The 27,768-nt window shown below is 46.4% G+C and overlaps 1 protein-coding gene across 2 annotated transcripts; it reads right to left on the bottom strand.

Moving 5' to 3' along the window:
* Positions 1-502: 502 nt before the first annotated feature.
* On the bottom strand, positions 503-19,651 carry RPN2 (ribophorin II). 2 transcript variants are annotated; one of them, XM_033075083.2, is made up of 18 exons: positions 19,602-19,651; positions 19,315-19,517; positions 16,915-17,010; positions 16,090-16,265; positions 15,148-15,223; positions 14,644-14,778; positions 12,421-12,597; positions 11,938-12,056; positions 11,476-11,581; positions 9,008-9,099; positions 8,766-8,880; positions 8,248-8,442; positions 7,681-7,767; positions 7,089-7,184; positions 5,904-5,979; positions 4,851-4,980; positions 3,188-3,272; positions 503-845 (listed from the first exon to the last, which is right to left on the bottom strand). In XM_033075083.2, exons 1-17 carry the CDS (start codon positions 19,612-19,614, stop codon positions 3,221-3,223), a joined length of 1,944 nt encoding a protein of 647 aa, XP_032930974.1. In that variant the 5' UTR covers positions 19,615-19,651; the 3' UTR covers positions 503-845; positions 3,188-3,220. The 2 variants fall into 2 exon arrangements, with proteins under 2 accessions (XP_032930974.1, XP_032930975.1); XM_033075084.2 differs by lacking the exon at positions 3,188-3,272.
* Between the last annotated feature and the right edge of the window lie 8,117 nt (positions 19,652-27,768).

Here is a 27,768-nt window from a genome sequence, read left to right on the forward strand (position 1 = left end):
CTCAGCACTGCTGGGTGGTCCTAAAGGGAGAAATTAGGTGGGAAATTAGAATTTGATGGCCACAGGACAAGCAGCAGACACCTGGCTGTTGGTTTCATAGAAGACCAGAGGCAACAACCTCCATCACATTTGTGTTTGGAGTGAGAAGGTTACTGCAGAGGCTGGAAAGGAAGTGAAGCCCCCAGAGGACCCCCAAAAGTGCCAGGTCAGACACAGCCAGCACACCAGCACCACAGCTGGATCCTCTCAAGGGTCTGACCCCAAGGACGCAGAGCAGCTGGGCACAGCCTGCAGGGGCAGCCACAGCCTCACCCCAGGGACAGGCAGGAGGGGAGTCCCCCCCAACAACCACAGCCCCCAGGGACAGGACATGAAAGAACAGGAAGCTTCACACTTAGCAATGACTCACACACAAAATGAGGCACCAGAAAAAGCTCTTTTCATTCTCATGGAACCCAGCTTCCAGTCACCACCTCTGAGACAGCCAAAACACAACACTCAGGACTGTTCTTTCCTCTTTATTCACAAATCTTTTGGATGAGGAAAAGGCATCTGGGGAAAAGCAGATTTGTATTTTCTTCTTCCTTTTTCTCAAAAAGAAACTCAAATGTCCAGGGAAGAAAACATTTTCCAGATTCATACGAAAAGCACTCCAGTAGCATGAACACAACGATGAAAATAAAGATTTAAAAAACAGTTTAACTGGCACCCTTTTGATTTAATATATAAAAAAGAATTATCTTCTGCCTTCTTTCTTCTGGCCTTTCAGTTATTTACTCACTTCTGGTCTGAAGGCATTTGCTTTGTTTTTCCACATTTCTTCCTTCTTCTGGTACTAGTGTGTCCTGGAAAGAAAAATCAAAACAATTTAATTCTTCCAGGCAACAAAGCAGTCACCTGTACAGTACAGGTGTCCCCAGACCCCTCATTCTGAAAATAAGTTTGTTGGACAAACTTCCCCAAAGCAGTTTGAGTGACAAACCACTGCTCTGGGATGGGAGATGGAATTCAAGGAGCATGAGAGAAAATGAAGATTAATTTCTGGTGCAGAAGGGATGAATGTACCTATGAAATTACAAAACTGAACAAAAGAAACCCCAGGCTGAAGGTAAAGCTTGCAAATACCTTAGCTTCTTTTAATAGGGCTGATCCATCTGCTGGGAATCGTTGGTCCATGCTAACACAGAGATCTTCATCTCCCCCAAAAAATCAAGCAGGGTTAGCACAGCAAACCTAACTTTTTGGAGTCCTTGTGCCTTCCATGATGCCAGACACAGGTACACACAGTATGACAATGACACTCTTAACTGACACAGCTGGGGCCTCAGAAAACTCAGCAGTGGGGAAAAATGCTTGTGGCTGCACATGGCAGCAAAATCTATCTTAGGGTTTGTGGATATTAAGTTATTTGCAAGATCTTAGGGCCACAGACATGCTCTGAGAGCTGGAGCCCCTCTGCTCTGAGGCAAGGCTGAGGGAGCTGGGGATGCTCAGCCTGGAGAAGGCCCCAGGGAAGCCTCACTGTGGCCATGCAGACTTGAAGGGGGTTTATGAAAAGGAGTGAGAGGGATGTTTTGTGCAGGCAGCTGGGGCAGTGGTTTTAAACTGAAAGTGGGCAGGTCTAGATTAGATGTTAGGAAGAGATTTTTAACTCAGAATGTGGTGAGGCACTGACACAGGCTGCCCAGAGAAGCTGTTGATGCCCCATCTCAGGAATTTGTTAATGGTCAGGGTGGATGTGGCCCTAAGCAACCTGCTCTAGTGTTCAGTGTCCTTGCTTATGGCATGGGGGCTGGAACTAGAGGACCTTAAGATCCCTTCCAACCCAAACCAGTCTGTGATTCCATGATCCTGTAGGATTACTTACAGCCCATAAGGAATAAAACAGTTAAAATACCAGCCTGAAAAACAGGAAACATGCAGGCTGTGAAGAACACACTCATGAGGCCACTAAAAAGCTGCAAACCACTGGCCCAAAGTGATGTTAAAGAGAAGCATCCAGGAGCCTGAACAGCAAACACAGCAATCACCTAAAGGGACAAGTGACAGCCACCTCCAGTTCTTCTCCAGTAACTTGCTTGTTCTGGGCTCAAGCATCTCAAAACACTCCAGGGAGAGAAAAGATAGCAAAAGGGTGTTTTTCTGAGCGACATGATGCCAAATTTTCCCCAGGTAATTCCCATGCAACCATCCTGCACACTCCCTGATCTACAGAGAGATCTCACCACAGTGCACATCATTTGTGTGGCAACACCTCCCAGTGCTGTTTTGGATTTGCACCACAAAACCTGAGCTCCATTCAGCCCCCATGTGCCTGGAGCACTGACTGTGGATGTGAGAGGAAGGAGATGCTCAGATGTACCTGTGCAGCACACTGTACAGTGATTTATGTCATCTCAAAACTCTCCCTCTTCCCCCACAACAAACCAGTGCACTGAATGAGGAATGAAGCCCCCATGCACACACACTCAGAACTGGGCAGTCCTGCCTCCTACACCACTGTGCACAGAGCAAACTGGGTCCTTACGTCTTGGAAAGAAAGGAAACAAAGGGTTTTCTCCTGGCAAATGGCAATGGAGACCCAGAACTGTATGGAATGGAGGGGGCTGGCACTGCTGCCTGAGCCTGCATGACCAGCTCAGTGTAATGGGAGGGTGACCCCAGGCTGGGTCATGTCCTTGGCTGAGAGGTGGTGCTGACCTGGCTCTGCTGCACAGAGCTCTCACCACCCCAAATGAGGATGTAATTTAGCAGGCAGAGTGAACAGCCAGAAAACTGTAGGTGGGGACAGAGACTACCAGCAGCAGGGTGGGAACAGCCCCAGTATCAGCCACTTTCATCATGGTCTCCTCCAGCCAGTGTTACTAACAATTTATTTACAGGAGCAATAATGTTGTTTTATTTCATCACCTGAGAGCTGCTTGATGCCCACAACAGCATATTTACATGTGCACATATCACCATACAGACTTCAGACAATTAAGGATATCACACAAACACAATTCAGTCTCAGAGAACATGTACTGGTAATATACCAACCCTGCTGCAGCCAGGGCACCAAAGGACTGACTTAAAGCCCAATAAGCAATGCTGGGGTAAGCAGCTTCAGCTCACATTTTTTGTCAAAGGAGTGAGTGATGAGGTGAAATGAAACAGGAACATGCCCAAAATCCAAAAAGGCCCTTACTTCCTGAAGAGCTGGTCACTAGCAAACCCCCTTTTACCGCAGCGTTCTATACTTTGCCAACCTACTGCTCTGCTCTGCAGCGATCCTGCCAAAAGGAGAGAGGGAGAAAGGTTCAGAGAAGACAGGAAGGAAGAAAGCAGCCCTGTCAGGAACCAGTGACAGAAATGCAAAAAGCAAAACCAGGCCTTCTGGTAACTTCTGTAACAAGATGGTTTGTACAGACAGCCCCCTTCCCACGCCTGCTGCTGGTCTCCACAGCTTCACCTCAAAGTGCAATCTGGTTAATTGTCACTGCACTTCATCTGAGACAGGCAGGCAGTGCCTTCACAAGAAGATGGCTTTTGAACTTTAAAGTCGTGTACAAAGGGTTTAACTTTAGCCTCAGAGAGAAGCTTTACTTTCAAATTTGCCATTGTAGTTGCAGCTCTGTGTCATTTACAGTGAAAAAGCACACGGACACCTCCTGCAGGGGTTTGAAGCAGGAACCAACCACCCGCATTTATGCGCTAACAGAAGCCCTGGTTGAGCAAAGACACTTAGAAATTTTTCTCCAAATCTGTATCCTAGGCAATCTGCACTTAATAACAATGTCTCATTACTCTTTCAATGGGAAAAGGAAACATTATTAAAGGATATCACAGCCCCAGGGGCAACAAAATTCCCACAGGAAGCCGTGCTAACACAATAAAATGCCACAATGGAGAGGACTGGACATCTGAGGGAGCAAGGCTGGGAAAGCTGGGAAGACAGCATGAAAATAGTTAATTACATTAATCATCCTCCTTGACAAAGCCTCAAATGCAGAGATGTCTTAAAGAAAACACATCAATGCAACACTGCTGAAAACTATATTATTATATATTCTTTTACGGCTCTTGTCCTGGTTTTAATAGAGTGTAATCAAAAAGGTGAGACCCCAGGGATATCTATGCAGGTAGGCATCCAAAAAGGGGGAAGTAAGGAAAGCACAGGTGTGATGGCAAAGCAGGTCAGTAAAATCATCTTCAAAGTCAAAGGCTACATTAGTACAAAAGCTGAAGTCTCACACGGAAAGTGTGTGTGGCAGAAGTGAAGGAGAGGGAATGCTGTGACCCCTAACCAAGGCACTGCACTGGCAGCTTGGGTCAGCAAACAGCTGGCTGCCCACACCAGGGCAGTCATGAGACACTGTGTGGCAGAAGACAAGTGTGCAGAATGAATCCAGTGCCAGTACAGAAAGAATGCTGTATCCCTAATGCCTAGCAGAATTTGGGTTTGCTGGCTTGTTGCCTCTTGCCTGTGGCTGCACAGCAGCTGCTTCCCTTTTCTCTACCATCTCCCCTTAGCTACAGGAACACAGCAGTGATTTACTCCCACCTTACCTTCCTCCTCTTAAATCCTTTATCACAAGCAGAGCTCCCAAACAGCAGGGCCTCTCCTACATTTTTAGTGGCTTCTGTAATCTAACACTATTCCAAGAGCTTTCTACAGCACATGCCACATGGCCAATTCTCTCTCTGGGGACAGCCCCTCACTGCCCTGCTCAGTTCAAGAGGCAGGGAAGTGGGGCTGAGCAGCCCAGCCCCACAGACAAGGTCCAAGAGCCCAAAGCAGTGGTCACTGCCACACAGCAGCACCCCAGGACCTCCTCCCCACTGATGTTTCAGCTCTGTCCCCCCCTTACCGCTTCACAGCTTTCTGAGCCAGCATCCTGTTGCCTGCCAGGAATGTGATGCCACCCAAAATGGCCAAGTACTTCAGAGTCTGGAACATGTTGAGCTGAGTCCAGTAGACATACATGAGTCCCAACATTGCTGGGGAAAAAAAAAATTAAAAAAAAAAATTAAAAAGAGCCCATGGCTTAAACTGCATTTCAAAGATCAACCGTTTGTCATCCTCAGAACAACTGTACTGCCAGTCCTAAGCATTTGGTTCCTAGCTCATCTCTGAAGCTCTGAATGGCAGCTCTAAAGACCACACATCATTGCCAGGGAACAAAGACATCTGGGTCCCCATTCTGGAATGAAAATGTGATACTGACAGCTTGCAACCAACCCTCCTGTGGCAGAATTATGGACACATTATAGACATTAAGGGCTATTAAAAAGAGGAGGATACTCTGGATTTCAATAGGGAATATTAACCTCACACATCTGGAAGGGCTTACAGCTTTAAAAAGCTTCTAAGGAAACTGACTTGGACTGAAAAACACAGTGACACTTGGAAATCAATGGATTCAGTGTTCTCAGAACCTGCTATGTTTTTGAAATTCCACCAACATTAAATAACTGTGTAACGAAGGACACAATAAAATTGATGAAAAAATTTGGTTCAGCCAAAAAACCAGAAGTGCTTTTATGGGAAGAGCTTTCAAGAAAAGACACAGCCTTTCACTACTGAGAGTCCTGCAGGTCTCAATCCCCACAGAACCTCCCTGCTCTCAGAGGATAAACATGCAATAAAGAAAGTGTGACCTCTGGAAATAAGAAGTTCTATTAAGTACAGATAAATGGAGTGAGAGAGGGGCCTGGATAATGACAGTTGTTATAAGCTGATGGCCAAAACAGGTTTATCACCATATTAACAATCATGAAAAGCAGGAAGGCAGATGGAAACAAGAGAACAAATGTTATGCTGTTATGTCATTAAGTTAATAGACCACGAGCCCATTACCAGAGGCTCTCATCTGTAACTCCCAGGTGAGGAGGTCAAACAGCAGAAAGCCTCTGACACTTACCAGCATGACCCATGTGAAAAACAATGGTGCTGGGAGCAAAGCTGAAGTTGGAGATGTTGGCACCTATCTTGAACCACTAAAAAGGAAAAGAAACAAAATTGGAGTTAAACAGCCTTGTAAACACAAGCTTTTATTTTAAGCTTCAACATCTTTCAAGCTTAAGATATTCAGTGAATCCAGTGTATTCTCTACAGAAGCACTTGTTTGTATCTGCAAGAGACAGTAGCAATTTTGCTAAAGGCAGCATTGCTGAGCTGCTTTAGTGGAATTTTTTCCTGCTACTTCTGACTGCCCTAATGCAGTTCTTCAAATACCTTAAACTAATGAGAGAGGACTGCTCCAAATTTAAATAGTGAAAAAGAAATAAACATTGTTATTTCTACCCAGTTGAATTAATTTCCATTAAAAATACAAAAAAAAGGGTACTGCACTCATTTTGGACTCATCCAAACAACAGCTATAGATACAAGATGTTTGCTCATAGTAGCACTTTTAGTTTTTGACTACAAAATATAAAGTAATGAAGGGTGGAAAAGAGGAGCAGCAACAGTGAGTTTTTTCACTAAAGTGTCATCAGCTTGTATATTGTGAACTCCACAGCCCAGAGGACACAACAGCCTGAATGCCAGCTTTCACTGAGACTGGCTAATGGCAAATTACTGCTGGAATTAGTTTCCTCTACTAAATAAGGAATAATTTAACTTGTCTCAGTCAGATTTTTTTATTGCATTAAGTTCAAAGCACTGACCTGATGATACAGTGAGTAACAGTGGATGTTTCAACTACAGACACTCCAATGTCCATAAATGGGAATTCAATCTGATAGGATTAAGTAACACAGATTTTGTGATGGATTTATTACACGTGAAGCACAATAACTGCCTTTTTCCTGAGGAAGTCTAACGTTAATCTGCCCACTGTTATTCACCATTTTTAGCTGAAGCACACTGAAGAAACTCATCCACCTACTTCAGCTTGGCAGCAGTGTTATTCTGCTTTGACTATAACCTCAAAACAACCAAACCAGACCAATGCTCTGCACTGACATCTGCTGGATATGACTCCAGCACTGCTGTGCCAGTCACAAGTAACCAAGAGTTTCAGCAAGAATTGAGTTCCAACCTCCTAAGTGACCTTGGACTGAATGGGGGAAGAGTTGTTCTTCTGTGACCTCAGTTCACTCACCAGGATGAGCAGCAAAAGCAGTGGGGAGAGAACCAGGGCTGTGAAAGTGTTGGAGACCACTGTGGGAGGCCTCTTCTCAGGTTCCCTGAAGAGGTGCTGCAAACAAACAAAACCAGCTCATGAGGAGGAGTGTTCCAACAGAGCAGCTCCTCTGCTCCCTAGGTGACCAGCTGCAGCCCTGGTGCTGCTCTCAGGAGTTCCTCTGGATGAGAGCCATTCTTCTTAAGGCAAAGGCTGACTCTTTAAAGCATATTCCAGTCTATGCACATTTGATTTCTTGCACAGTTAACTTTTCCTTGCACTCACAGAAGCACTTGTTAGCTTGACATCAGCCCAGATGGCTGGAATGAAACAGAGACCATTTTATGGTGCTTACCTGGCCATATTTTCATGTTTGAGTCTTTCCACTGACACCAGTTGCTCTCTTATAGTAGAACCCACAGCTTTTTTATTCATACACCAGAGTACTCCAACAAATGACTTTCCATTAAGCAGTAACTCTGGTCTTCCTTTAATTACATTACTTACAAATAAATTATGATGAGAACACATAACAATAAACCCTCATCTCCACATGTAATCTTGACTGTACCTGGATTTCAGGTTTGGGAACAAAGAGGTTCTTGGACTGGACTGTGGATGGTGCATCCTCTTCTGGGAATGTGATCACAACATCAGCCTGAAATGAAATTGTGCAGCTTTATGCATTTGGATCTAAAACCTATTCCATTATTCTGCTCTATTTCCTTATCTGACAATCTACAATCTGCATAATTTTAAAAGGAAATTGAGAAAAAGACACCAGATTTTTAAGCAGGGGCAGTAATGTCAAACCCCATCACTGAGAACTGGACTTATTTCCAGCAGAGAAAGAACAGAGGTTAAACCTTGAGAGCCTGCTGTGAAATAGCAATCAAATCCATAAACCTTCTAAACTTTCTGTACCACCACACCATGGAATTAATGTTAATTTCTGTCTTGCTTTGATATTTATTTAAAACTTGCAATGGACAGCAAACCTCAGAGCCATAAATGGTCAAAAGGATCCTGGTTCACTAAAAATAACAAAACATCTGAGCTTTTTGCTTCCAAGCCTGTACCATGCCTGTTAGACTGTCAGTAATGACAAAACCACATCACCCCACTTCCAGCTACATACCACATTCCAAAGGATTGGATTTTCCAGAGTGGCATCTCCAATGATCAGGTAAAGAGTGTAGGTCCCAGAGGCAGAGTCAAATTCAGTCTTTCTTTCAGAGGTATCCAGTTCAAATTTGTACACATTCTTGCTGTCTGGTTCTGCAACAAACACCACCTCCTGGCCAGTCTTCTGGTTGTGCAGTCGAACAAAAGTCTGCAAGGAAGATTGTAACATTTAAGCACTTTTCAGCCAGCAATCTATATTAAAAAAAAAATTAAAAAAAATCAGTGTGCTTTTGCAGTGCACTAAATCTGTGGAGTTAAATGCAACACAATACCAGAGCCAGGAGAGGTTTCATTTAACAGACAGACAAAACAAATGAATCTTCCACCTAGTGAGATCAGTGATCTGCACAGTACACGTCAGAAACATAAGGTTTCTCAAAATCTATCCAATCTTTTCAAGAGCAACTGTCAGCTCAGATGTTTCATGATGGAACATCTTGGTAACACAGCAATGACAAAAACTGTCCTAACCTGGTGAGGGGTGAGTTCAGCTCCACTGTTCACATCTATCAGCTGGAAGGATAGAGCAAAGTTCTGATGGCTGTCAGCAGTGAATGAGCCCTTGGCTTTGGCTGGGTAAGCTACCCTAGGAGAAAAAAAAACAGACAGAACTGAGATGATGCTCCAAGACAAAGCCTGGTGCTCAGAGAAATCAAAGCTCTAGTCTGGAGTCAGGGCTGTCCCTCCAGGATCACACTCCCACACTGTTTTACCTGGTTGTTTTTGGTGCAATGCTCTGATCTTTATCCACGGTAGAAAGATCCACATTAGTAATCCCCACTTCTGTGGAAACTTTTACTTTCAGCTGCAACAAAACACAATAGAAAATTCTTCAGAGCACTCTATATATACCAATTATGGTCAAGTTCACTGCAGATGCTTTAGCTCTTCTGTCCCTCTTCCCCAGAGGGGATCTTATGACTAAGCCCAAGTCAGAGCCTAAGCTGCATAGAAGGATCTACAGCAATTACCTTCTGGCAAAGCTCCAGCAGCAGTCACTGACCCTGAGCCATCCCCTTCCTCCCTGCACAAGCAGCCAGCTCTGCAGACACCACCTTCTCAGGCATGCTGGAATTGGCTGTCCTTGAGAGAGCTGTTTTTAATGAAACAGTCCAACTACCCAGATCCAACTAGCTTTCCTTTTGAACCAGCAGAAACTAGCTATTAAAGATTACATCACATATGATACAACTTCACACTGCCTGTGCATATGTCCTTCTACTTTCTGGACAGCAATTTGAGACAAGAGGTCTCTGGACAGCAGCAGCTCTGCCTCTGTTGGCTCCTAAAGCCCAACAGGTTTCCGCTGATTTCGTTACCAGCAGGCAAATGCCAAAGTACTCCTGCACACCTGCACTTTGTCCAGCAAGCTTTCCTTCAGAGTCACAGCATTTATCCCTTAGTGCAGGGCAGCCAATAAGGCCCTGCCATTTATCACATTCCTCTGTGCTAAGTGCAGTAAAAACCCCAAGCAGAGAAATGATTTCCTGCCCTTTCCCCAGCCCCAAACCACAGCCCATTCAGGCACTGAGCCGAGTGGGTTTGACTGATTTCAGTTCTTCTCTCAACCATAAGCAGTTGCTGCAGTCTGTAGTTTTTAATTAGCACATTTGTTCTCACAGCTTACAAATGCTCCCCTAGAGAACGGAAGTTTCATTGCCAAGATATTTTTCATCTTATACTACAATTTGTTTTTACAGGTTTGCTCATGTGAACCAGCCCCACACTCTCAGCCCAAAAAATAATTCACAGAGAACCTGTAGGAAAAATATGTAAAAACATTAACTAAACTATTCAGGCCAGACTTCAAACACAATCCTTGGCAGCTCCTTTACAACAAAAAGCATAATTTAAGAGAGAGGCTACCCCCAAAAATGGATCCATTAACATGCAGATGATTCAGACTAACTTTAGCAAAGCCTTAATTTGTTCCAAGATGGGGCAAAGAAAGATGAATGAAATGAAATATTAATTTAAAAAAAAAGTTGTGTGGAGGCAACTCAGAGCTGCTGCACACAGCCCCTCCAACTGCACAGTACACAAACATCTCTCAAATATTTTAATGCCAGGAAATGTAGTCTCTGCCCGAGTAATAACCCACTGGTTTAGCTCATTACTGTCAAAACGATGGTGCATTAAGGACAATTAATGCTAATAACAGTAAGGAAAAAAGCAGCTCCCCAGCAGTCCTCCCCCATAACAATGTGTCTTATTAGCAGCGTTCCCACAAAGCTGCAGGCACTAATACATTCCTGCTGGTGCCTCCCTGTGCCAGCCCCAGCTTAAGCAGGACAATCCAGCCCCTTCTGACACCCCTGAGTGCCATTACTGCTCTACTGACAGAGTCAATTTGGTACTCAGAGTAAAGGTCAGCAGTTCTGTCTTCCTCCACACCAAGCTAAATATGTTGGAAGACTTGAAATGCTAATTGTTTCCTTAAATAGGTGATTGAGGGCAAAAATTAACCCTGGGAATGGGATTCTTTGGAGAAGAGCATTCTCAGCTGTTGACACTGGGGTGATACATGAACAGACAGAGGTCACATTCCACTCACTGTAACAAACTTGAGGAAAGGAAAACTCCAAATGTTTATATAAACTGCTCTTCAGAAAGGTGTGGTCTAACAGCTTTTGCTGCCAAAAAAGGGCTGTGTATGCATGTAAAGAAGGCTTCTATGGCTTTGGTCACTGCTTCTCCACTGCACAATCTTCACCATACACACAGTTTGGAAATGCCAAAAGACCCCCTTGACTCTTCTAGGGCTCTAGCACTTATACAGACAACACATGCTCAGCTTCCACACATCAGGCAATCCCCAGACAACTGACAGCCAAGCCCTGAGATTTATGGGCTCAACTCTGGAATGCTCTGAAGAACTAACACTCTAAGCATTTCTGCATATCGACTTAGGGCTGCCATATAAACACTTTCACTGTTACCCTTTGTTCATACGCTGTCAGATCAGCATCTAAGTGATAGGACAGGTTTGAAATGAACACAAATCCCTTTTGATCATGTATTAATCTGGTTACTGGCCATAATCCTGAGTCAAAATCCAATGCATTACAGAAAAGCATGTGATAAAAATCCCATACAACTGGTAACATCCTTCACAAGTATGAATAAAAAGCTGTTTCAGTGAATAGGCACAGAATGAAAACACATCAAAGAGCACACCCACCTCCACTTTGTTAGCAATAAATCGCTTATCTCCATCCACACTGATGGAGAAATCATAATATCCACTAGCAGGTTTCACATTCATGAAGTTCAGCTCAAAGAAATCTCTGTAACAAAAAACCCCAAGGTGTTAAGAAGCCTCCAAATATGCTACATTAAATAGGTAAATAAAACCAGCACAAAACTAACTTTGCTAAGTGCAGAAGGAAAAAAAACTCTTCAAAGCTGACCAAAGTTAAAAGAACATTGGAATTTCCTACTCCCAGTCAAAAGAAAAAAACAACAGAAATCCACCATCACCACCAAATGTGATTAGTCACTCTAACAAAACACAATCACAGAATTTTGAGTTTTCTATCACAGAAACATTTCTTTGGTGAAAAAACACTTATGGAAAACTAAGTCCAACATTGCTTAAGTAACACCTGTTTGCCTTACTCTAAAAATAATCTTATTTTCTTACCCAGAGAGAGTAAATGGTAGCTGTTGAAGGACAGTGGCTTTGCTAGACACAGACTTGGCTTGGTCAAGCTTCACAGAAACTTGAGTCAGTATTTGGGACATAACATTGGTCACTTGCAGCTAGGAGAGAAAAAACCAGCATTTCTGTGAGACTTGTCCCAGAAGAAATGCAGGAGCACAGACAACTCAGTACCCCTCTGTGTTACACACCCAGAGCTCTCCCCTGCCCAGCATCCCACACTCCCTTGTTCTTTCTGCCACAACAGGGAAGGTGAAGAGCTGACTGCCATGCCATGCCTTCTTGAGGCAGTGCCTCGTAGGCCACGGTTTCTTTTCTAAGAATCACTTGACAAAACCACTAAAATCTCAGATCTGCTGGAGCCCAAGCCACAGAGCTAAAAGTGAAAGACATCAGCTTACACTTTCATTCAGCCCAGAGCTCCAATACCACAGACTGAGGCACGATTTGGGGCTAAGGCCTTACCCTGAGTACGGGCTGATGATGAGACACAGCCGCAGGCCCGTCAGGAACAACGACGATGGGCAGGTGGAAGTGGTTCTGGGACAAGGAACCTGCAGCACGAGCAACGCTGAAGGCCTCTGACAGGGTCTCAAAGTTTTTCTTGCTAAAAATGGCATTCATCAGCTGGATAACTTGATCCTGAAAGAGGAAAAGCCAACCACATATAAGCACCAGCAGCTTCCCACAACATTGCAAACTGGCTCAGTGTTACGTTATTAATGAAAACATCATTCATAAAAGACTGTTTAATTTTCCATTTGCTTTAAAAACAGTTCAAATTATGAGGCAACCCAAAATTATCTACCTTTGGAATTCATATGCATTCTTATTCTTGGCTGAGAGGTTCCAACCACAATGGCTGGAACTGTCTCAAGAACTTGGAAAAGCAGAATTCAGATCCACCTCTGCAAATGATGTGTTTTGGAGCAAAAAGATGTCATCAGCTCAACTACCCAGACTGCACGTGGCTGCAAAAAGACAATCTGGCTGCAAGAGCTGCACAATTGTCTTTATACAGTGGAGCAGGACCAGACTTGATGTCCTGGCTACCTGCCAGGCCAGGAAAGCCATGGAGTAAAGAAAGCATCCCAATGGCTCTGGAAGGAACCAGTCTAGGCCCATGCAGGCTTATCCCCTCAGGCTCAGCAGTGTCCTCAAGCTAAGAGGATTAGCTTTAAAGCAGTACCACCAGGAGCACAGAGCCAGCTCTGCCTTTGGGATGTGCCAAAGCTAATTTGTTCTCTCCAAAGTAGGAGTGGGACAGCATCCCCCCAGCTGATTCTGCAGCTGACTCAGTAAGGTTAGGGCACCTGCACCACTCTCTGCAGATTAATCATTACCAGTCATTATTCAGCTTCTTCCATCACTCCCTGCTAGTCTGGAAAACAGAGGGATTGGCTACCAGTACTTTGATCCAAACCAAGAATTCCAGGCTAAATTCTAATGAAAATGAGTACAATCAAAGACAATCCCAAATAGAGCAATAAGGATAGAACTTAGTGACCTGCAAAGAACACTTATAAATGAAATCCACTGCATCTCAAATTTTCTTCTGCTTGTACCAGTGAACACCAAACAACTAGAGAACTACTAGAGAAAGCATCCAGACAAATGCTACAGAACTCCAGCACAGTGCAAATCCTGCAGTGTTTTTCATGTCTGTGGAGGGCATGGCACTGCTCCAGACCCTAATCAGCAACTGACACTCATTGAGGTTGTAGGAGGAAAAAACCAGGGAGTTATTTTTTCAAATACATGTTATTTTTAAAGACAGTTTTGTGGCATTCCAAAGGCACTCTCACACCATGCATCATAGATAAAGCCTTATGCCCCAAGAGCAGCACTTCTGACAGCACAATTCTGAAAAAAACAAAACCATTTCCCTTAATTGATCTTTTTTTAAGCATCATTTGGACAGTTCAAATTGCATGTGCCAGAATCACAACCTCAACAATGACATCAAAATTACTTTGCCTTAGTCTGTTTGGCAGCAGTGTGGAAAAGAGCCAGGATTGAACTCAGATGTCTCACTGGCTTCAGTCTTAACCCTGCCACTTTGGCTTGTGCTTTAAGGTGCTGCCATTCTGACTCCAAAGTACATCTAATTCCATCAGCTTGAGGAAAAAAAATATTAAGTGGACAGCTTGCAGTAATGATTTATAGCTTAATCAAGATAAAAAGAAATTTCCAGCAGTCTTTCATCTTAGACAAGTTTTTTCATCTAGATTCCCTGCAGGCACATGGTAATGTTGTCTCTCTTTTGGGCACCCCAAACTGAGGTGCCTGCATTTCCTCACAGATAAATAACATTTGCAAAACACCTTGAAATGCTGGAAAGTGCTACCCAAGTGTCAAATACCAGAACAAACTCTGAAACAAGGGTTTTCTTCAACACCTTTTCTCAATAAACAAAGAAAAACTAAGCTTCACTTGCAATTTCCTTCTGTACACTTGAGAAAGGAAAAGACCCAACAAATCCAGCCTGTGATCTTTAAGTTGGAATTTCCTCTTTGATTTTGTTTCCTAGCATTCCCTCCACAATGTCCCTTTTCACTGAGTGTGCTCAATACTTTTTCCAGTAGAAATTCTACTCAGTTACATCAAGCCCTGGCATTGCACCACAGGGACTGAGCAGATCCTTTTTGGGAGCTGGAGCGTGCAAGCAAGGAAAGGGCAGGTACAGACCTCCTTTATTGCTGGCTCTGTACCCACATGGTCTGACAGTTTATAGGCAGCAGCAACAAACAGGGCAGTAGTCTCAATTCCTTCTTCAAACTGCAGGTAAACTCCACCCAGGTCGTCCAAGCGAGCGACAAGATCCTGACAGGAAGAGTTATTAAAATTTAAATTGCATTCTAGAGGATCCACAGAAGTTAATTCTTGATTACAGGCCTAACAACAGTTATCTGTATGGGATCAATGATACATTTTGTAACAGTTATTTAGAAACAGCAAGAAAGAAAATCCTCCAGCCTTTAGTAGGTTTAATTATATGTAAATGTCAGGATTTTCTGTTTCAGTCCACTGTGAAGCAGATAAAAGTCCAAGGAATTATCTGCTTGAAAGCCAACCCACATCCTACAGGCAGACAATTAGCCAGGGTGGTTTTTAATTTTGTTTTTCACATCTTTTAGTTCTAAAGCAATCTAGTAAATTTCTTAATAATTAGAGAGCACAGTATGTTCCTACCTCAATCTCCTCAACAATGCTACTGAGATCTGCCTGCTGGGACAGGTAAGATGCAGTCTCCAAAGCCTGGATGGTTCTTAAACAAGAACAAACAAAACCAAAGAAATGTACAATTATTCCTTCCTTAAAAGTCAAGCATCATTTAAATCAAAGCAACTGCATTTTCTATTCTGAATGAAGTGTAAGACAGCTGTTCCTGCCTTCAGTTCACTCAAGAGAATGAATCTGATTTAGTGTGAACCCAGCATTCATTACAGAATGTCACCTCAGCTGCATCAGTGCTGCAAGAAACTGATAAACTCAAAGGCAGAGAAGAGAACAAACTGATCCCTGCAGAGCACAGATCCCAGACTTGCTACTGAGGCTTCCAGGAATCCACTATTTTAGTCAACAAAGCAAGTTTTAAAGTTTCCATTTCTTCCCCAGCCTTTAAGGGACACTTTGTTCTCTTGTTTCATAGTGAAACAAATTTTTTTGGTGATAAATGCCAAGATTCCTTCAGCTTACTGGCACATTTTCCAGCTCACAGTGCAGGCACCCCAAAGTACAAACAGGGCTGAGAAAGAGCATTAAGTCTGCTGCAATCACAAATGACACAGAATCACGGTTGGTAATAAAGTATAAATTCTGTTGTCAATCCTTTTAAGAGGCTTTTTTATGATACCATCCCTTTACTGACCATTACCCTTGAACTAGACTGAATGTTAAAGTTAATTTACAAAATCATACAGAAATGGTCTCAAAATATGTATTTAAAATAGCTCCAAAACATCTTTCCTTTCCCCCAATAAGGAATAATAATGAACTGGACAAACACACCTTATGAAAACACCGCACCTACACTACTACATCCATACTACAAATATTAAGCATTAAAACAGTCTTTAATTGAAAACCCAGTTGCCTGCAGGATAGACAAACAAATCCTTCTGCCTGACTTACGCCAGCACGCTCTCCTCCTTGCTGAGACGAGCAGTGAGAGCACTCAGGGCTTCCTGGGATGCCAGAGGAAGGCCAAAGCCACTCAGGGCACCGACGGCGTGGAAGATCTGGGTGACTGAGGAATCCTCACTGACAGCTGCCAGCAGCAGCTCTCTGGTCTCATTTGAAATGGTGACCTGAGGAAAAGCACAGGGAACACAGTGGGTCACATGGCCTTCAAATCATCACTGAGTCCTTTCTGGAGAAGCACTAGACTGCTGAAATACTATAAGCTTCTGGGAAAAAGTCATTAATCATTTTAGTTTAATTAAGTTCCTAAGTTTTGCTGTCAACCATCAATTAGTCAGGATAATCCATGATTCAGATGTATCCTGGTACTGCTTTTCATGTGGCATCACATCATTGTGTAGTAGCCAGGGGTGCTGATGGTAAAGAAGGCTTGGATAACCCAGCAAGGGTGGTCTGCAACTGTATCCAGCACTGTTCCAACATCCCAACAGTCATCCACACAAAGAGAGTTTCTAATTGACACAGTCCTGAGAAATCTAACCAAATGTGCTGCCTTTTTTCTTAGCCATCAGTGTTTAATTAGAAAACATTATTTAAAAAAATTAATCCCCTCAGAATTACCCTGGACCAAATACTTGTGTTATATATTTATACTCTGCCTTGTGTAGAGCACACCCAAACATTTATTTATCTAAGGCATAACAGAGAATAATCCACCAAAAGAAAATAAAAGTTATGCATAAAACAAACCCAAGAAAAATATCAAGGCAAGTATTTCCTTGGTAATATTTGCAGAACTCAGAGCTCCACACTCACCTCACAGCCTGACAGAACCTGCATGGCCTGGGCAGCATAAAAGAGGGATTCAACACTGCTGGAGTCCACATGAGATTTGATGAACTTGCATGCAGCCTGTGGAGAAACAGAAGTTAACTTCAACCACTGAGAGGAGATTTCAATAATGCTCTAAGACAGTTCCATGAACACTGTGCCTTTTCATACCCCCCAGATCCTACTCTGCCAAGTGCTGCACAGAAACAAGGGTGGTTCCTCCTAAAAGACATAAGGAATTTTCACATAAGCTCTACTGCAACTTAATTTAAACCTAAATTGAGTATAATTATAAAGCCTATCAAAATTAAAGTCACGTGTATTTAGCAGGGAAAATTTTCCACGGTACAGAACAAATGAACAGAAATTCTGTAGGTGAGTTTCCTTTCTAGCTGCATATCACACCATCATTAATGGATACAAATACAGAATTTCCAAGAGTGTAGAGAGAAAAGTGGGGCAAGCAGGTACAGCATAAAGGTAAGCAATGGGACTGCTTGTTAATTTGTATTAACTGACAGCTGGATAGATGGATCACTGGGATGCATTTTCACCAGAAGACAACCATGAATTTAACTGCTCATACATAAAATCACAGGGTATGAGTATGTGGAGCACAGGCCTTTACCAGCAGGACAGGATTGCAGTATCCAGGAATATTCCCAGACTTTCTCCTGGCTGAGGAGGATCAGATTAGAGATCACTTAATCAAACCTGGCACCCTCAAATCCACAGGCCCCAATGGGATACAGCCACAAAGTGCTCTGGGAGCTGCCAAATGTTATTGCTAATCCATTCTCCATCATCTTTGGAAGCTCCTGGGAAACAGGAGGTGTCTGAGGACTGGAGGAAAGCCAGTGCCACTTCAATCTTCACAAAGGGCAAGGAAGAGGGAGCTGGGAACCACAGGTCAGCCAGCCTCACCTCCAGCCCTGGAAAGGCTGGAACAGCTCATCCTGACTCTCATCTCAAAGTATGTGGAGGAAAAGCAGGTGATGAAGAGCAGCTAACACAGATTCACCAAGGGGAAATCATGGTTAACCAATGGGATAGCCTTCCAGGAGATGAGCCTGGGGGTCCTGGCTCAACAAGCTGTCCATGAGCCAGCAGAGTGTCCTGGGGTGCACTGGGAAGAGCACTGCCAGCAGGTCAGGGATGTGATCCTGCCCCTCCACTCAGCCCTGCTGAGGCACATCTGGAGTGCTGGGCTTCCCAGCTCAAGACAGACAAGGACATACCTGTCCTTGATGATGAGGGACTGGGGCACCTCTCAGGAGGGAAGGCTGAGGGAGCTGGGACTTTTCACTTTTCAGCCTCAAGGAGAGCTTATCAGAACACACAGACATCTTAAGGGTGGGTCATTCCACAACAGATGTTTAAGTGTTATACCTAGCTATTATTTTTACTACCTCTAACTTTTAAATAGCCCCACCCTGTGAAGAGGTGCACTGTGCAGAGAAAAGTCTCACCACAAACCTCAATAAATAAATAAACAAATGCTGTTTCCCTGCAGAAGCAAAGGCTGTGCTATCACTGCCAGAACTAGGAACTGATAAAAAAACATCCAGCCACAATGACACCAAGTAAAGCAGCAATTCCCAGTGTAGCCCACAGATAACCAGCAAGTGCCCACAGCAAGGGGTGCACTGAGATGAACCTCATCTTCAGGAGCCTCACAATTAATGGCTTATGTGCAGTACTCAAGAGAAACCAAGACCAAAGGGTTCAGAACCCATGTAGTGGATGAACCTATGAGGAAAGAAATTTTTATTTACAGTTCACAAGAACAGGTAAACATCCACATGCATGGGAGCAGGTGTGTCTATGTGAGGAGCCTGTTACAAGCACAACCTGCAATATTTAAACTAGAAATGCTTAGTGACACACCACAGTAAGAATTATGTAGATACCACCAACCTTAAAATTATATAATTAATTATATATAAAACCAGCACTGCCTGATTTCAGTACTTGAACTGAAACAAACTAACAGGAACTCTATTTAACAGTACAGTGCACCAAACGTGCCACAGGCAAGGAACTCATTCACAAGGCAGTTAAAGAAATTGATATCCACAGTAACATCACAGCGGGCCGTGCAGCAGCGAGCCCTGAAGCCACCATTTACAGATAGCGAGTGTAAGCGAGCCAGGGCCACGTTACTGCCCGGGCAAAGATGCAATTTATCCAAATAACACATGAGAGCCGCCAATTACCGGTGTATTTACTAAAGATATAACGCACGTACGTTTTGCATTTCCCACACGGCCTTGCCCAAGCACAGCTCTCTCTATAAACTCATATTATATTAACAATTCGTCTTTCAGTGCTATGCAGCAGCCCCTCAGACAGCAAAGCGCCCCCGGGCAGCCCTCACTCGCTCACCTTTTCATCGGCCACCCGCACCCCGAGGCTGCTGAGCCCCACGATGGAGTAGTAGGCGGTCCGCACGTCGGTGAAAGGCCGCTCCAGCACCGCCCGCAGCCGCGCCAGGTCGCGGGCAGCGAGGCGATGGCTGGGGACAAGGGCCTGGACACCGGCGAGGAGAAGCAGGAAACTGAACGCCGCTTCCAGACGCAGCCTCGGGCCTGCGGAGAGATAAACGCGTTACCCCGCGTCTCCCCATCCCCGCGGTACCGATACCGGCCACAGCCCTGCCGCCCTCGGCTCACCCGGCGCCGCCATGATGCCGCCCCCTCCCGCGCCACGGTGCCGCTTCCGCCCCACGCCCCGCCCCGCCCTGGCACCCACCATCATGCCACGGGGGGAGCGAGAGGGACGGCGTATTATGCCAGGGTCCCACAGTAACACTTCTGCCCGCTACGACAACCGAGATACTGTGAAAGAGAGTGAAGCGAGCGGGGAGAGAGAGGCAGCGGGCAGGAGACCGGCGGCGGCGTGGTCGACAGGCCACGGGAAAAGTGACTCCCCCGGCTGGCGAGAGTGGTACAGACCTCCCGGCGGGCCTCGGGGGCGGCCCCTGGCGGGGATGTGGGCTGCGCTGATTGGCCAGGGCGCCTTAAAGGGGCCGCAGCAGGAAAGCGTGTGGGGGTCATGGCTGTGTCGGGTTCTGTCGCGATCTGTCGCGATCTGTCATGTCCCGGTCTGTTCAGAGCCGTGCCACGCTGTGTGACGCTGCCATGTCGCACTGCCACCGAGCCCCTCGATGTCTGAATGGGGGTGTCAGTCAAACTTGCAGATGTTCCAGCTGTTGGTCAATAGATGAAATGATGTGCAATGTGACTGCATGTGGTGTGCACTCAGGAGCCAAAGAAATATATTCACTAGCTGTACCAAGAGTATTGGTTACTGTGAAGAACGAGTGTACTTTCTTGGTAAATTTTTAAAAAAATAATAAAATAAAAATGAAAAATAGTAATAAAAAAATATGAATAGGAGGCAAAGACAATAAAACAAAAGGTTTTTACGGCCGGGTGCTTGACATTCAGCCAAGAGCACGCACTAGCTCAGAAAACGCTTTTTAATATGCATCAACATGTTGCATATTCATAGACCTTCATGCATTATTCAAAATCATCGCCCCCCACAACCTGTAAATCAATGTAGGCACTTCCTGATAATGGAATATCAATAAATTCTTTCCCTGAGGTTCTGGTGTGTCACTAATAATCCAAGAATGTGAAGAATTTCCTGATTATCCTTTTTTTTTACCATTCTGAGTTACATGAACAAAAGCTTTTTACATTACCATGTTATAGTCCAAGAAAAAAAAATTGTCACACTACTATGTCTAAGTTTTGTTAATAGCAGAACTGAAAGAAACTATATTCATACAGCAAAGTTTTCCAACATTATACATATAGCATTCATTTTAGTATTCGTGAAATCCAATAATATCCTATGTACTTATAACATTTACCAATTCCTGATTTCCTTCTTCCATGTTTTCCCACTCTGGTAATATCTATGTTCTGTTCTAATTCTGTGATTCCAATCTTTGGTTTTAAGGAAAAGAGGAATGGGCTGCCTGGCCGAGAGCCACCAGGAGTGAAGTCAGGGAACTGACCAGTAATTGAGGAAAAGGTAATTTTGGAAGTGGGGGATCACAACCACTGACTCATTGACCACCTACTCCAAACAGACCCCAGACTCAAATGGGGGGAAGAATTCTGCCTGTGGACTAATTAGATATAACTAGCAAGTAGGGGATTTAGTACTAATTAACAAAAAGTTCTGTAATTTGCAGCCAATGAATGCTAATAGCTTTGTTGAAATGTATAAATTATGTAAAGTCTTGATGAGTGGGGAATCAGCCTTTTGTGGGTTATCACCCAGCTCCCTATTTTGTGCAAATTAGAAAAAACCTCAAAAATACCTCCCCTTGGTGTGTGAGTTGGTGCTGCACGCTGGGGAACAAGCCCCTGCTTGGGACAGCAATCCTGTGCCATGGGCCATGTAGTGCTGAGTCTTGTTTCCCATCTGTTCGTTTCTTCCCCTTTGGTTTTGTTCCTCTTAAGTACCAAATAAAAAGAGACAAAAAAGCAAGTGTAATGTCAAGCCCCAGCTCTGCTGGACAAAACCCAAACCTCTCATTTAACCAAGCTGGATTTCTGTGGGAATGAAGGGCAGTGATTTTTTCAGGTGGCTCTTGGGAATGGCCATGGCTATTGGGGTCCATCAGTTCCTTCAGGGAAGCAATGTACAAGTCAAGGTGCAAAATGGCATTTCCCCTGTGAGCCCCTGGGGATGGCACATTGGCCTCTGTGTCCCTGTCCCCACAGGGGACACAGCAAGCCGTGGGTGGCAGACACCCATCCCACTCCTCACTGTCCTGCTGGAAGGCCCCAAAATTTGGGGAAAAGGGCTTTGCTTCCTCCTGCAGAGGGCACTGGGAGCTTGTTCTTTTTACTTTCTGGGAAAGATCCCCTGGAGCTGGTGCAGCTCCCACTTTGCACACCCATCCTGCTCGCCCTGGCGCTGGGGACACTTGGTGTGACATGGACAGGACTCTTGGCCTCACTGGGGGAAAGCAAGGAGCCATGGAGCTGCTTAGTGTGGAAAAACCACTGCTGAGAAACCATCCTCCCTGCTCTGCCCCTGCTTCTCCCTCTGTGCCACACTGATGATGAGATATCAGCTCTGGAAGGTTTTAGATCCCAGCCAAGATGTGCTGCCCACAGGTTGGTTTGCACAGTGCTGAACCACCAATCTCACCTCAATCCCCCAATTATTGAGCCTGAACATGTTTGAGACAGCAGGAGATGCTCACAGCTTTGTGCATCTGCCATGCTGAGGATGCTCCCTTGCACTGGGTTGCTCCTGTCCTGTTCTCCCTTGGGAGATGTAGCTGCTCTGAAGTGCAAAATTCTGTCACTGTAGCTTTCCTGGGGGAAGGAGGAAAATGTCCTGCAGAAGGGTGCCTGATTTTACTGTTTTGTCTGAGAAAATGCTTTCACTTTGCCAGGTTGGGTTTGTGTCACCTCACACTTTGCAGTAACCAAATGACACGCTTTGGCCATCTGAGATAGCATTTTCCATTCCATTTCCCTTCCTGGTGGAGGGGAGGATGATTTGCCCAGAACTGGAGCAAAGCCATACTAAAATGAACACAAAATCCTTTGTGAGATGGCATTTCACTTCTATTCAAGCTATCAGGTGAGTCTTTGGCCTCACCCTGTTCTAGTCCATATCAGGAAATGGCCACACAATCCCCAGGGGTGGTGGGACCCTCTGGGCAGCTGCAGGGTGCCTGCCCCACCACTGCCCTGGGGGAAGGATCCCCAGGGACCATGGGGAGCCTGGCTGGCTCCAGTGCCTTCTCCCAGGGCTGGAACACTCCACATGCACCAGCCCAGCCTCAAGAGGAGGCTGGAGACTCTCAGCCAAATTCTTCTGCTATGACAGATGGAAATGGGACATTTCCTTTTTTTTTTTTTTTTTTTTTGAGACGAGAGGAAAGAAAGCAAAAGGCCATTTGTGCAATTAAGAGCCTTAAATGTGGATTTTATTTCGATGTAATGGGATGGTTATTGCATATAAAAAGAGAGCCAGATGGTTGTCAAAACCACATTTACTAAGTTCTAATAACTGTGAATTTGACCTGCAGCCCATCAAGAGCTGCAATCCCTCATCATAAAATAGCTTGGGAATTTCACCCCCAGATCCTCTGGCTGGTCCTTGCTGGAACTTCTGGACACAGCAGCACTCACTGATCAGGGCAGGATTTGTGCCCTGCAGCCACAGGGTGTCTTGCCTGTCTGTGCTTGAGCTTCAGTTGGTTGGTGATGGTGACAAGGACAGAGGGATGAGGAGGTGTGGAGTACATCTGCCAGCTCAGGGAGAAGGGCCAGGACCCCTCCAGAGGGTGCAGGGCAGTGCAAAGTCTCTGCACACCCAGGCAGAGCCCTCCTCTGCTGCTCCACCTGGTGCTGGTGGGCTTGGAGGGGGGAGCAGTGAGAGTGAAGGATGGAGAGTGGAGAACGGTGGGTGCAATGTGGAGGGTGGAAGATGAAGGATGGAAAGATGGAGGTGGAACATAAAGGAGGACAGGGGAGAAGCTGGGGTACGACTCCTTCTCCCCCTGTGGGAAGGCAGGGAAGGAATGGGGTGAATCCATGGAGGGAAGTGCAGGTCTCAGCCCCCACTGCCTCCCAACACCTGCTGCACACAATGCATGGGATCCAGGCAGCTCCTTCCCTGCAGCAACCCTTGCACAGCTCCAGCTTCTGCAGCACCTCTAGGCTGGATCTGGCCCCTGTGCATTCAAGGGGAGCCCAGGACAAGCAGGGGAGTGAGCCCCCAGACCTGTGGGCTGGGCTGTGCCATTCCTCCCCCCAGCTCTGCCTGCCAGCAGCACAGCCAGCCTTCCTTCTTTGGTAAAGACTCCAACAATTCCCTTTTTAGGCTTAATACCACCAGTCCTGGGAACAGGAGCCTGTTCCCCAGCCCAGCTTTGGGTGGAGGGGCTGTCTGCAGGGAAGCAGCCCCTGCTCCAAATGCCTGCAAAGGGCTTCTCCAGGACTGTCTGTGCCTGGCAGCTCCTGCCCCACTGCACAGGCACCCCTGGGCCCTACTCAGCTGATCAGCTGCCCAACCTGCCTTCCCAGGACCACACCTCACCCAGCCAGCATGAAGGTATTGTTGTGCTGGCAGGAGTCTGCTTTCCTTATTTTTACTCCTGGAAAGCTTTCCCTGATGAATCCCAGCTGGGAAACCTTTTTTTTCCCTAGGTCTTATTAAATTGTTGATATGAATTTCTCTGCAGAGCCATTCATCCTCCCCTTCTCATCCCACTCCGTGCCCCACCAAGATCCCCTGCCTGGACCCAAAGCCATCCCCTCCCCTGGGAGCATTGGCTGCTGCAGAGCTCTCCCAGTTAGCCCAGTCCCTCCAGGAGCAGGCAGCTGGCAGTGCCTCCAGCATTCCATGCCATCCTGACAGCATTCCCAGGAAACAGCCTCTGTGTGAGCCCCTCCAGCATCATCTCCTGGTGGCAAAGGGATTTATTGATCTCCTTCTGCTCTGCGCTACCCCAGTGATGAGATCTGTGTCCCAGCACTGCCCTGGACAGGAGGATGGATGGGAGCTGGGAGTGGGATGGGAACTGGTGAAAGGCTCCTACAGATGGCTTTGTTTGCATCATTCCCATTGCACATGTTGAAATTCTCCTGTTTTTGTGGGATGATGTCAGATCTGGGCTCCTTGGTTGGATTCCCTCTGCAGGAGGGAACACCCACAACTCCCAGTGTGGGATGTGCAAGCAGCCCACAGAAGTGCCCCTGATGTGGGGAAGATTTGCCCACCTTCCCTCCACATCCCATGGGGGCAGTGGCAGGGCAGGCTTGTGAGTGCTGTTGGAAACCATCCCAGCACACCCCTCCCTAGAAGTGCTGGAAATCCAGAGGTTTTGAAGCCTTCTCAGAGGTAATGCTGGGGTTTGTGCTGGATCCACTGCAACTCTGGGAGCAGCCTGCCAAGATACAGCACAGCACTGAATTCCTGCTGAGTACCACTGCTGAGCAGCTCCAGGACTCCCTCCATCCTCCTGCTGCTGGAGACAAGGAGTGGTAAGAGATATTCTCTGCTCCTAGAGCACTTCGAAGTAATGAAATCTCCAAAGGTAGGATACTCTGGCACATCTGTCTTCAAAAGCCCCCTAGAAAGCTCTGCTTCGTGAGCAAGGAAGGTGAACAGTGATGTTCAGCATTGGCTCTGTGTCCAAGGTGCTGCTGTATCACTGAGGATGAGGCTTATCAGCCTTGGGAACAGCAGGGCATCACCAGGATGGGGCTGCAACCATCAGCATGGAGAAGCCTGGAAATGTGGGATATTTGAGCTTGAGGTCTTCTCTGTGTTGCAGAGGAGAATGAAGTTATCTCTACCCCTTGCACTGCCTCCTGCAATGGGTGGGCACGTACTTCCCAGTGTCCTCCTGATGGCCTCAGAGCAGGGGCACAGACAAGTCACCAGCAGAGCTTTGGTGGTGACACAAAGGTAGCAGCTAGGGAAAGGATAGGATGCCGTGCTCCCAGGGCTGAGTGACTGGAGAACACCTTGCCTTGGCTTTGTCAGTGTGTGAGTGTGGGTGGATGGTCCTGGTGGGCATGGGGCTGCCACAAAACTCCTCTGTGTGGTAGAAATCCCAGCTTGGCTGGGATATTTCCCTTCTGCTCCAGCTTTGCTCAAGTCCCTGACTAAGGAAAAAGGCCCCAGGGAGCACTGAGAAAAATTGTTAAAAATAACTTAAAATAAATCAAACCAAATAAATGCAGAGAAATTGAAGAAATACATCCAGGCTGCACAAGTCCCAGCCTCTGGTGCTGTCTGTGCTGGTGCTGCTGGCATGGCAACCAAGGCTGTGGCACAGAGATCCCAAAATTTATGAGCCCAGGTAGGAACAGTCATCCAGAGGTTTCTTCCTCTCCTGGCTGGATAAGGCTCTTCCTGGCCCCCTTCCTGCAGGCAGGGAAGCAACAGGCATTTCATTGCACCAGACCCATGCAGGGACAGCACTGAATTTCTCAAAAAGACCTTAGGATTGGGATCGTGCTGAAGGAGCTGGATAATGTGGGGCTGGAGCAGCAGCAGGGGTGTAAGGCAGTGTGGCTGTCATGCAGCTGTGCCCGATTTCACCAGCCTGATTTGGCGCTGCTGGAATGGAGCTGATGGGTTCTGCTCCATCCCACCCCCTGTCCCGGGGGACACGCTGCTCCTGCCCTGCAGCCGCCAGGAAGAAACCGGTTCCTGACTGTTTTAGCAACTGCAAGTATTAAGTTCAGTTTCCTTTGATTCCCCATGTTTGGTTTGCTCTCCTACTTCATAAATATTCAACCACCAGATGCTTGAAAAAGCGCCTGCGAATTCCCCCGCGCATCGCTGGGAGCGGCGCCCGCGGTCCCTGCTCAATCCTGTGGGATCAATCCATCTCCATCCTGCAGGATCCATCCCATCTCCATCCTGTGGGATCCATCCATCTCCATCCCATCCTGTGGGATCCATCCCTGCTCAATCCTGTGGGATCCATCCCATCTCCATCCTGCCGGGATCCATCCCATCTCCATCCTGCCGGGATCCATCCCATCTCCATCCTGTGGGATCCATCCCATCTCTGTCCTGTGGGATCCATCCCATCTCCATCCTGTGGGATCCATCCCATCTCTGTCCTGTGGGATCCATCCCATCTCCATCCTGCCAGGATCCATCCCATCTCCATCCTGTGGGATCCATCCCATCTCCATCCTGTGGGATCAATCCCATCTCCGTCCTGTGGGATCAATCCCATCTCCATCCTGTGGGATCCATCCCATCTCCATCCTGCCAGGATCCATCCCATCTCTGTCCTGTGGGATCCATCCCAGCTCCATCCTGTGGGATCCATCCCAGCTCCATCCTGTGTGATCCATCCCTGCTCCATCCTGTGGGATCCATCCCATCTCCATCCTCTGGGATCCATCCCATCTCCATCCTGTGGGATCAATCCCATCTCTGTCCTGTGGGATCCATCCCATCTCTGTCCTGTGGGATCCATCCCATCTCCATCCTGTGGGATCAATCCCATCTCCATCCTGCAGGATCCATCCCATCTCCATCCTGTGGGATCCATCCCATCTCCGTCCTGTGGGATCCATCCCATCTCCATCCTGTGGGATCCATCCCATCTCCATCCTGTGGGATCAATCCCATCTCCATCCTGTGGGATCAATCCCATCTCCGTCCTGTGGGATCAATCCCATCTCCATCATGTGGGATCCATCCCAGCTCCATCCTGTGGGATCCATCCATCTCCATCCTATGGGATCCATCCCATCTCCATCCTGCAGGATCCATCCCTGTGGACAGGGCACAGGACAGGGCCAGGGCCAAAGCCAGCAGCTCATAAACACCGCGGCACTGAAATGCTCTCCCCAGCCTGGGGTACCCGGGATGTGAAACAGCCTCTGGGTCCTTGGCTGGGAACTTGATGCCCTAAACCATAGGGATGGCTCTGGAGGGACATTCTCAGGGAGCAATGGGGATGCAGCTGCTCGCTGGAGTCCAGGTTTTGTGGATTTGCTTCCCTGAGTGCACTGCCTGCTCCTTCTCAGTCTGCTGTCCACGAGTGAAATCCAAAGGGTTCCTCAGAGTCCAGGGGGTGATGGAGTTACAGGGAGACATTTTACAGGGGAGACTGATGTTTTCCTGCTCCCTGTCCCCCATGGATAAGGGCAGCATTACTCACCTGATGTGGTACTTGTCACCAACTGGGGACACACCTGCAGCACCAGCACCAAGCTTGCAAAGCTCAGGGGTGCTGGGCACCCTCACTGACAGCTTAGCCAGAGTTGAAGGGACCACAGGGAGAGATAAACAGGGGACAAAATAAAACCCAACCCCCTGCAT

This window comes from Catharus ustulatus, chromosome 17, assembly GCF_009819885.2.
Source record: "Catharus ustulatus isolate bCatUst1 chromosome 17, bCatUst1.pri.v2, whole genome shotgun sequence".
Taxonomy (NCBI): domain Eukaryota; kingdom Metazoa; phylum Chordata; class Aves; order Passeriformes; family Turdidae; genus Catharus; species Catharus ustulatus.